General features: G+C 37.8%; 2 protein-coding genes and 1 long non-coding RNA gene across 4 annotated transcripts; 1 reads left to right on the plus strand and 2 right to left on the minus strand.

Annotated features, from left to right (window-relative positions):
- Nucleotides 1-2,243: 2,243 nt before the first annotated feature.
- Nucleotides 2,244-3,060, minus strand: LOC145732225 (uncharacterized). Its single transcript, XR_014178973.1, has 3 exons — nt 2,714-3,060; nt 2,478-2,636; nt 2,244-2,395 (listed from the first exon to the last, which is right to left on the minus strand). It is a non-coding gene; the product is annotated as an uncharacterized LOC145732225 (long non-coding RNA).
- A 1,948-nt stretch (nt 3,061-5,008) lies between these two features.
- CTCF (transcriptional repressor CTCF) lies at nt 5,009-10,702 on the plus strand. 2 transcript variants are annotated; one of them, XM_081984321.1, is made up of 13 exons: nt 5,009-5,203; nt 5,468-5,635; nt 7,495-7,697; nt 7,752-7,953; nt 8,546-8,875; nt 8,931-9,218; nt 9,272-9,426; nt 9,476-9,624; nt 9,684-9,802; nt 9,861-9,973; nt 10,031-10,229; nt 10,290-10,408; nt 10,463-10,702. In XM_081984321.1, the coding sequence occupies exons 2-13, from the start codon at nt 5,509-5,511 to the stop codon at nt 10,532-10,534; spliced, it is 2,076 nt and encodes a 691-aa protein (XP_081840447.1). In that variant the 5' UTR covers nt 5,009-5,203; nt 5,468-5,508; the 3' UTR covers nt 10,535-10,702. The 2 variants fall into 2 exon arrangements, with proteins under 2 accessions (XP_081840447.1, XP_081840448.1); XM_081984322.1 differs by lacking the exon at nt 5,009-5,203 and adding an exon at nt 5,258-5,410.
- On the minus strand, nt 6,950-7,559 carry LOC145732223 (uncharacterized). The gene is made up of 2 exons (XM_081984333.1): nt 7,417-7,559; nt 6,950-7,363 (listed from the first exon to the last, which is right to left on the minus strand). Exons 1-2 carry the CDS (start codon nt 7,464-7,466, stop codon nt 6,976-6,978), a joined length of 438 nt encoding a protein of 145 aa, XP_081840459.1. The 5' UTR covers nt 7,467-7,559; the 3' UTR covers nt 6,950-6,975.
- Nucleotides 10,703-10,719: the final 17 nt, after the last annotated feature.

Raw genomic sequence — 10,719 nt, forward strand, 5'->3', positions numbered from 1 at the left:
CCGTTACCGAGATATTGATTTCAAAAAGTACCTAAAAAACCTCTCTAATACCCCCCCATTCTTTCAATTTTTTTGAAAAGTGAAAAATTTTAAAGTGCTTTTTTTGTGCTTATTTCACCTAATTTAATGTTCTTTTGTATAAATATGCCCTTTGCTGTGCATTGGAACCCTTATAGAGCAAAATAAAAATTTGCCAAAATTGCACTTTTGACAAAAATTGAATTTTCAGACTTTTTGAAAAATCGTAGCTCTTTTATTTAAATTCGCAGAAAATTCGTTCCAACGCCATTCGAAAAAGCATAAAAAATACTACAAAATGGGCTAAAAATGGCCTCTGTAGCTCCTCCCGTTACCGAGATATTGAATTTCAAAAAGTACCTAAAAAACCTCTCTAATACCCCCCCATTCTTTCAATTTTTTTGAAAAGTGAAAAATTTTAAAGTGCTTTTTTTGTGCTTATCTCACCTAATTTAATGTTCTTTTGTATAAATATGCCCTTTACTGTGCATTGGAACCCTTATGGAACAAAAAAAAAAAATTGAAAATTTTGACAAAAAATGGCATTTTTCGAATTTTTTTTGGACGCTAGAACGCGTCAAAATTCTTTTACCCTAAAATCACATATTTTGGGACACACGTCGCTTTGACCCTAAATAACTCTCTTATTTGACAAGTTACGTCAAAATGTCATAGAAAACAAAAGATAGAGCAGATTTCAAGCTTTCTAAAAATGTCCCCCCTTGAGCTGATTGATAACACCGTTTGGACGCTAGAACGCGTCAAAATTCTTTCACCCTTAAATCACATATTTTGGGACACACCTTGCTTTGACCCTAAATAACTCTCTTATTTGACAAGTTACGTCAAAATATCATAGAAAACAAACGATAGAGCAGATTTCAAGCTTTCTAAAAATGTCCCCCCATCAGCTGATTGATAACACCATTTGGACGCTAGAAGGCGTCAAATTTCCTTTACCATAATATCACATATTATATTGTAAATATTTTTCAGTCAGATTTCATGTCTCTTAATCCGGCCGAGTTCCTGGCAAAGAAATTTTACACAATTAACACAGTCAGTTAAAATGTTAAATTTTAGATCAAACTCTGTTAGTTTTTGAGATATCAAAAAACCGACTGCACCAGAGTCTTTTCCGGGACATTTTAACATAAAATGACACCGAGACGTCAGCTGTAACTTGACAAATAAAAAAGTGGTATTTTTTGACAGTTCGAGGCCGCCATTTTGAATTTTGTGTCAAAATATTGACTTGCACCTCATTTTAAAGCAAATTTCACGTCACAACACTCAGGTCACAAGTAAGTAAGCCTCGTTTATTATAAAAATAAAGTAAGTAAGGTACCTATAAAGCGGCGGATGATATCTGGGGGTAATAAGGTATATTACCCGCAGATGAGATGGGCCAATACTGCAGTAATTGCCGTCGTGTGCATGAATGTAGGGGGAGGGCGAGTCTAGTTCAGCCCCGTAAAGGGTGACACGCAAGGTGCTCTTTAAGTTGCGAGAGAACCCTTCTCTTTTTAGAGACATGAATAAATACTTTTTTTTCAAAATCGGTCCGTTTAGGTATTACTGCAACAAACAATACACTAGGTTCACATCTGCTCGTGGAAGATGTGGCAACATAGGGCACAGTCTCAACTGACAGTCGGCGGCTAAACATTTTGAGGTTAGGAATTTTAAAAAATTTAAAAACAGCAAAAACTACAAACAGAAGAAATAAAAACTTAATTTAGGATTGTTTAAGTGTATTAATTAGTGTTGCAACACTTGGTGGTAAACAAACCAATCAAACTTTGGCTTGGGAACAACCACATTCAATTTTAATTATCTGGAAAGAGCACTGGAGCACTGGAGGTGCATTCAAAGGAGTCCTCATTAACAGCCCAATCCATAAAATTTGCAAGAAACGAAAGGCAGGCAATGTGTGTCCAATCCTGGAGACTATTAGGAAGTTCTTGCAGTTTGGTGATGATGTAGCAGTGTTTTAACTTACAACAGAATTGTTGCTGTTTTAACAACTTGCTTTTGTGATTTAAATTGCTTATTTAGGTATTTTCTTTTGAAAATTTACTCAGCAGCATTAAATACATATCAATTTTGTTTTGTTGTGTGATTTATTTAACATGTTCAGTTCAACAATTTATTGTACCAAAGAGCAGGTAGGTAAATTATCTAATTTTATGAAGAAAACTAGACTTTTGATAAAAAATAAACTCTTCTTAAAGATTTTATTTGTATATTTCATAATGAATACAATTAAAATAGTAATTTAACCTACTATCTGATGTAAAATACTGTATTTAACAGTAGCACCATCTGTTTCTAGCCTTATAGGTAGTCAGAGAAGTATAGGCAAGGGGGGCTAATTCTGTAAAATAATGGCATTTGATCAAATTTACATATTAAGTAACATAGTTAGGTACCTATGTCCTATATCTTTCTAATGTTACCTAAAATATTTCAACACTCTGCATATGGATTTTGACAACACCATTATAACCATTGCTTCAAACACCTTTCGTTGTTCAGTCACCAGGAGTCTTTTACAGCAGCCGTTGATAATGGGATCCTTTCAAAGCATGATAAGCAAACTCCAGAAAGGTACCTACCTGAAACATAAGCTATTTAGTATTAGCAGCTCATTAAAAGGTAGGGGCCTTCCTTTTTATAATATTAGGTAAATCACCTTGTCAGCATCCATGTTTCTTTGATTGAGAAACAACCACTGGCTTGAATAAACTTGGTTCTTGGGACTAAGTAAATAGGTACCTATATGCATGGGCTGTTTCATTGTGATTGTGTGTTTTTTATTAGAAAAGGCATTCTTTTCTGTTTTCCTTCAGAATGTTTCACTGGGCCCCTTGATAGTTGCAAAGTGTAGGTGGGTGGCATTTTCAAAACTCTCTTCCCGAAACATACACACACAACACACACACACACATTATCTAGGTACCTATCTAGTATCGCAGTAGTTACATCGAAATATTGTAAAATTTACATCAAAAATAAAACATTTCGCTTTGTTTACTATTAATTTGCCAACAATGGCGGCCGATGACGTCAAAATTCTATCGCGCTCGGAACGCACGTAATAGACAAGAAAGGCAAATGATGACGTAACCGCGACGGGAAAAAAATGGACCATATCATAGAAAACAAAAAATATCCCCACATGAGTTGATTGATAACACCGTTTGGCCGATCTCGAACTAAGTGACAGCTACTGTCATTTTGACAGCTGGAATGGATTCCTCGTCCCCAAATTAGTCGAAAATGAGTACCATCAACCCTAGTGAAATCTGACTGGTTTTGACGTTATTAGCTGTCAAAGTGACAGAATAACAATAATGCATCTCAAGTGCGTTTTTTATCAAAACAAATCGAGTGAAGGGTGGTTTTTGGCTAATTTTGGGGCGCCCAATCCATTGGTGAAATCACTTTTTTGATATCTCCACAAATCGCCAGTGTCTCGAATTGAGTGACAGCTACTGGCATTTTGACAGCTGGAATGGATTCCCCGTCCCCAAATTAGTGAAATCGGACTGGTTTTGACGTTATTAGCTGTCAAAGTGACAGATTAACAATAATGCATCTCAAGCGCGTTTTTTATCAAAACAAAACGAGTGAAGGGTGGTTTTTGGCTAATTTTGGGGCGCCCAATCCATTGGTGAAATCACTTTTTTGATATCTCCACAAATCGCCAGTGTCTCGAATTGAGTGACAGTTACTGTCATTTTGACAGCTGGAATGGATTCGCCGTCCCCAAATTAGTCGAAAATGAGTACCATCAAGCCTAGTGAAATCGGACTGGTTTTGACGTTATTAGCTGTCAAAGTGACCGGAACAAAACGTGTGTGAAGTTTGTTCTCCTCGCGCCAGAATACAAAATTAAAAATAAACGAGCGTCTTGGAAAACGGAGGCGTGGCCAGAATGCGATGATGGACGGAAGGACACGATGGTTGCCTGGCGCGCGCGCTGACAGTAATAACCAAGATTAGAGCCAGCGAACAACAATTTGCGACGTTGCCAAGTCGACATGCACAACAGTCACGTGACCTCTGTGTCTGACAGGAAATAAAAATTAATTCAATATAACCTAAGCTAACTTAAAAAACAAAAGAGAAAAAAAAATGTCGAGAGAACAAAAAAAGTCGAGACAAAAAAAAATGTCGAGAGGGAAAAAAATTTCGAGAGAAAGAAAAAAAGTCGAGACAAAAAAAAAAGTTAAGACAAAGAAAAATGTCGGGAGGAAAACAAAAGTCGAGACAATAAAAAAAGTCGAGAAAAAAAAAATGTCGGTGGGGGGGGGAAAAAAATGTCTCGAGAAAAAAAAAAGTTAAGACAAAGAAAAATGTCGAGAAGAAAAAAAACGTCGAGACAAAAAAAAAAGTCAAGACAAAGAAAAATGTCGAGAGGAAAAAAAAAGTCGAGAAAGAAAAAAAGTCTTACTTATTTATTGAGATATTATTGTCTAGTATTAGGATTAGACTAGTATTAGGATTAGAATATAATTGAACTATCAAAGAATCATAATTGATAATAAACAGATAACAACCTAAACCCTAACCCCAACCTTAATCAGTCAAAAAGTGACGGTATTGACGTATAATATGTCATACTTGTCATGTCATTCTTTGAAAATATTATACACATTTTATACATTTTTCATGTATAATATGTACATGTAATGTATTATATTATTTTATACAAACATTGACCCATCCCTGTAAACTACTAGTATATTGTATAATGTTTTGTATAGTTTATAATTTAAAAATTAAGAAATGTTATCCTCTTTGTTGTTGTTTCCTTTTATAGTAAATATTAGAAAAAAAGACTAGAAAGAGAGAGAAAGCGATAAAAATAAATGAATTATGGGGTGACAACTGACCGATGACAGAAAATAATCAATAGGCGCAGGCGCCTTGGCCAATAGGATCTGACGCGCCTGCCTCGCCATCTCTGTTTCCCGAAAATAGACGGGCGATTAGGCGACTACGCCCTCACAGGCCGTTTTCGGAGTTAAATTTCGACCGATATTCCGTTAGATTTTGCCTTTTCCAACATTCTAATAGTTCCCATTCAAAATTAGGGCTGTGTCCCTGTCGTGACCAGTCAGTACCAAAGAAGGCTGTCCTTACCCGTAATTTTAGTGCCGTTTCTAGCGCGAAAAAGGTAAGAAAATCGACTCGGTCAACGCGTCCACCATCTTGGTTGCTGTCGTTGATGGCAGCGCCGTGCGTGCTAATTTCATGAAATTTGTGTGTCCGAAATGCCCCCTATAATCGGGTTGTTGATTTTTTAATATTGTTGTTGATGTTATGACTTTATTTGGTGAAATGATGATTTCGGGGGCGCAGACCCGTTCCGTCACGCCGTACTGTAACGGGTCAATGCTCTCCTGCAGCTGTTCCTTAAAGTTGCAAATTCTTATTTCAGTATGGGGTCCTCCTAGTCTGCAAAGCCCTGACCGTTAAACCATGGCAACCCAATTTTTGGAAGGCACTGTGAAGTTGGAGGATCCTTCAGAGAATGTGACGGAGATCCAGTCTTACTTGGCAGGCTTCCAGAAAGAGATTGGAGATGGGAATCTGCAATCAAGTTCAAGTATGTCAGGTTTTAGACTATAGTAATTACCATAAAGTTGTAAAGCAGATTTTTTGTTTTCATTACTTTGAGAATTAGATACTTACAAAGAAGGGGTTGTAAGAGACTAGACTACTAGGTAATAGTATGTAGCCTTGACAAATCCTCTGTATATAAGTGTTGTGTTGAAAATGCTGATTTTAAGTTTAAACTTAATTTAGAATCCTTGTAGGGCTTGATTATAATAATATTTGAGAATATAGACTATTTTCCAATCACCCTCATAGTTCAGACTGCTTCAGAGAATGAATAGTCGCTAGTCACCATCATATAGAATTTAAAGAGTTAAAACCATGTTTTGAGAAGATGGATACCAATTTATTTTTTAAAGGTAATAGAATTACTGCACATTGATTTGACCAGATCCAGGCAAACTACCGAAAAATCTGAAACTGTATACAGCTATAAGCTAGACACATGTATATTCTTGTGTGTTTGCTAATTTTCAATTTAGACATACATAATTAAGGTTCAGCCTGTATGAGTTTTATTATTTTTGGAAAAAGAAAAAATCAAATTTACAGAACATAATAATTTTGCATTATCTAACTAAACTGCTCACGGAGAAGATAGATACAGCATAATTTTTGACAATTTTTAAGGGGCTGTATCTCTAAATTGTCTTCTGCTTCTGCCAAATTTAATGATTAAAATAGTTTAAATGACCGTTTTTTGGAGAATTAAAGTCAGGATCTGTTAGGTAGGACAAGGTTAATACAACATTTCTTTAGTGTTGTGCAAAATGGGAAAAATTGAATCAGGTTATAGAATAATAGTTACCGAAAGTTTACACGTTCTTATACGTTACGCTGCATGCAGGAATACTGAGGATAAATTTAATAAAAGCATTTATTTATGTTGTATATAGCGTCGTTTTCGAAAACACCTGGTAATTCCTTTTGTAGACCAAAAATTGATAAACCCTCAATCATGTCTCAAGATTCCAAGGGGTGCATAAAATGACATTAGAAAGAAGGTTCTAAAATTATCTCAGGTATCAAGTGCACTGGGAAATTTGCAGCACATTTTTTTCTAACCAGTAAACACTGTTGAGACAAAATGATTGGCGGTCCTGATTATTGAAGAAAAGGTCGTCCTTTAAAACCTTTTTTATTTATTAAATTCCGCTGAGGTATCAATCTTTTCCCTAAGCATATTTATATTTCAATAACTTGAACTAGTCAGTGGGAGGTTCAACACCATATTGCTGACAAGACACAGACAGCTGCTCAGAATAAACACTGGAGAAGTTAATAAAAAATAAAACTATTTCAATTACCAAAACAATTTAATTTATTGAGTCATAAAGAAAATAAAGAGGTTTTTGAGTGGGCTTCTGGTAGTATCTGATTGGCTTGTTTGGTGGTTAGAAACAAGTCAAAAAATCCTACACTGTATTGCTCCCCTTTGTTGGTTACCACATAAAACTGTGGAATTGTGCAGGTCTGGCTTATTTTGTAGTTCATCAATCGGCCTTTTTTCCACCCTTTATCTATGCGGAAGCTCACGTCTTTGTCAAGCAAACTGTTAAAGCTGATGATCATATTCTTCCTAGGTATCTCATACACTTCTTTGCTACGGAAAAAATACACTTTGAAACCTTCCATTAAGCTGGCTTCGCCCAGTATTAAAGCAGGCCAAAGCTGAAATTTGGTTTTCCGTGCAAACACCAACTGAAAAGGATCAAAACTGTTTTTTAACTTAGACACTGTTCCATTAAGTAAATTACTTGTAGGACTTACAAGCTCGGGTCAGGCTGAGCATCTTCTTCCGAACTGGAAGGTTTCAGCATTACTTTGTAACACTGTGTGTGTTTTTAGCGGTGTCCGAGGAGGGTGAGGGTGAGGAGGGCACGTACTTTGTCGATCAAGCCGGTCACTACTATTTCCAAGCCAAAGGGGCCGCGCAACCCGTGATGACTGTCATGTCAGCTCTACCTTCGCAGGCCAATGCCGAAGAGGGAGAGGAGTTCATAATCAGTCAAGATAGTGAGGAGAACGACAACGTGGAGGTTGTTGAGGAGGTGAGTTCAGGCACACTGGAATTTTGACGGCTGAACTGTCACCGGTTTTTCTAGCCTGTACCTAGTAATAGTGACGTTGCCGGTAATGGCGGTGGCAACGCTGGCAATCAGATTCTGATCAATTCTGGAAATGCTTTTCAACGTGTTACTGTTGTCCCGGCTGATAACAATTCGGGGGAGCTCAGTTATGTTCTTATTGTTCAAGATCCTGACCTGAAGGACAATGAACACAATGAGGATGATCAGGATATGGCTGGTAAGTTGAAGTGACAAGTGGCGTTTTCACCATTCGACAGAATATGGTTATGTTTGTTGACATTGTCTATAAAGTGTGTCTAGGATAAGGCCACTATGAGGATTTTGAAAATGGTTAGAGATACAGATTTGGTTAGGTAAATGGAAGACCAGTTGCGTAATCATCGTCATAGAGTGTCATACATACACCAATCAATTCGGAATAAGAAGAGCTTTTAAAATTTAATATTAAAAAAATTAGGACCGCATTTAAAAAAGTGATATGGCCACTTTAAAAGTTGCTATGAAAAAGTGTAATTAGTTTTATTTAATATTATTTAAAATATGTATTTCAAAAACCAAAAAAATTTGATATTTATCATTTTATTAAGGGTTTCTCCCATTCAACCAAATCTGTCCCCATAACCGTTTTCAAGATACCCATAGTGACCCGTGTGCGCTTATTATGAACACACACTGTATAAATAAAGCCTTGCAAATGCGAAAATTAGTTGGTGGTGTTTGATTCATTTGTTTATTATTTGACAACATCGAATTGTTGTAATTTTATTTAAAATGATTGACAACAAAATGGCCTGCCTGTTTTCTCATAGTGTACGACTTTGAGGATGAACAGGAGGAGGGCAGTGTGCAAATGGATTCGGACGCTGAAGATGATAAGTCGAAAATAGTGAAAGTGGTGCCACGCAAGAGCACTCAAACGGTGGCGCAGGCCCACATGTGCAACTACTGCAACTACACCAGTTCTAAGAGGTATTTGTTATCGCGCCATATGAAATCTCACTCGGAGGAGCGCCCACACAAGTGTAGCGTGTGTGAGCGGGGCTTTAAAACTCTGGCATCGTTGCAGAACCACGTCAACACCCATACTGGCACTAAACCACACGCGTGCAAATACTGCGAAGCCGCTTTTACTACTTCCGGTAAGTCGGTACGACGTCAAACAAATTTCGTTCATTTGAGGTTATGTTTGTTTAGGTGAGTTGGTACGTCACGTACGGTACCGTCACACCCACGAGAAACCGCATAAATGTTCGGACTGCGATTACGCGAGCGTCGAACTGTCAAAACTGAAACGTCACATTCGATGTCACACCGGCGAACGACCTTACCAGTGTCCGCATTGCACTTACGCCAGTCCGGACACCTTTAAATTGAAGCGCCATCTGCGCATCCATACCGGCGAGAAACCATACGAGTGCGATCTGTGCACCGCCCGATTTACGCAGAGCAACAGTCTGAAAGCCCACAAACTGATTCATAACAGTAAGTTTCTTTGGGGGTGGAGAACTTGTAAGACAAATCAATTTTCTGCATAGTCGGAGACAAACCAATATTCCAATGCGACCTGTGCCCAACAACGTGTGGTCGCAAAACGGATCTGCGTATACACGTTCAGAAATTGCACACGTCTGACAAACCATTGAAATGCAAACGTTGCGGTAAATCCTTCCCCGATCGTTACAGCTACAAAGTAAGTGTTACTAATCCGATCAATCGTCCAGATCTAAATCCTGTTGCAGTTACACAGCAAGTCGCACGAGGGTGAAAAATGCTACAAATGCGACCTTTGTCCGTACGCATCGATATCGGCGCGTCACTTGGAATCTCATCTTTTGATACACACCGATCAGAAGCCGTACGAGTGTGATTTGTGCGATCAATCTTTCCGGTAACTATTAGATTAAGAAACAAAAAAAAAAAAACGCCTAAGTGAATTGGTTGTTGTAGGCAAAAACAATTGCTGAAACGCCACCAGAACCTCTACCACAATCCGGAGTACAAACCGCCCCAACCTAGAGAGAAAACGCACGAGTGTCCGGAATGTTCCAGGGCCTTCCGCCATAAAGGTTCTAATTCCACCATTTTTTTTTTTTGTATCAAATAAGTAATGTATGTTCCGTTTAGGTAACTTGATCAGACACATGGCTGCCCACGATCCAGATCCCGTGATTCAGCGAAAGCAAATGGAACTGAAACTGGGCCGGCAAAAGAAGATTCAAATGATTGACGGCCAACAGGTAGCTTTGCTACTTTACTTTTTTTTTTTTTTCTTAAATTTAATTTGATATTGACAGGTGGAAGTGTTGGGTTCCGGTTTGGGTTCGGATGAAGAAGAGGAAATTGATATGATGGCAGTCGAAGGATCGGACGGTCAGCAGTACGTTGTTTTGGAGGTGATTCAGTTAGCGGACGGTGAAGAGCCGACCATGGTGATGGCGGGCGAGGGCACTGATACCAGCATAGTAGGCTTAGACGGTGTTATGCAAAATAGTGGTAAGAACAGTTAATTCATTATTTTTTTGATAATAGTGCCATTTATTGGTTTGTGTATAGAGTTAGACGATGACGTGATCAAAGCACTCCAATCGGCTCGGCGTATTAAAGTCGAAGACGAGAAAAAACCGATTATAACGAATGCGGAAACTGACATGCAAAACTGTTTTGGATTTGACGTAAGTCGTTCTATTACGTATAAAATTTCTGTTTCTTAATAGACTTGTTTTCAGGAAGAGGAGGAGGAGGAGGAGGAAGACAACCAGCGACGGGATACTCTTACCTTATTATCTAGCATAAATTAAGCGTGCGCAGTCTTTTTAGGTTAATTTTATAATTTATTTTCGTTCGAGAGACGATTCAATTTTTAGAATCGATCAGTATTTTGTTTTTTTTTTACAAACGCCCGATTGTGAACGTTTGACTGTTTTTAAACCTGTAAATAAACGATGTAATAAATGTGTAAATAATAACTTGAAAAATTAATCTC

Source organism: Ips typographus, linkage group LG7 (genome assembly GCF_016097725.1).
Source record: "Ips typographus isolate SLU linkage group LG7, UJ_Ityp_2.0, whole genome shotgun sequence".
NCBI classification, from domain to species: Eukaryota; Metazoa; Arthropoda; class Insecta; order Coleoptera; family Curculionidae; genus Ips; species Ips typographus.

Excerpts from the sequence above, each read along its gene's own strand:
- CTCF (XM_081984321.1), top strand. The coding sequence starts at position 5,509 with ATGGCAACCCAATTTTTGGAAGGCACTGTGAAGTTGGAGGATCCTTCA. Across the intron at positions 7,698-7,751 it reads ACGTGGAGGTTGTTGAGGAG|CCTGTACCTAGTAATAGTGA; the intron begins GTGAGTTCAGGC and ends CGGTTTTTCTAG. Across the intron at positions 9,803-9,860 it reads CAGGGCCTTCCGCCATAAAG|GTAACTTGATCAGACACATG; the intron begins GTTCTAATTCCA and ends TGTTCCGTTTAG.
- LOC145732223 (XM_081984333.1), bottom strand. The coding sequence starts at position 7,466 with ATGCTGAAACCTTCCAGTTCGGAAGAAGATGCTCAGCCTGACCCGAGC. Across the intron at positions 7,364-7,416 it reads GCTCAGCCTGACCCGAGCTT|TTTTGATCCTTTTCAGTTGG; the intron begins GTAAGTCCTACA and ends GTTAAAAAACAG.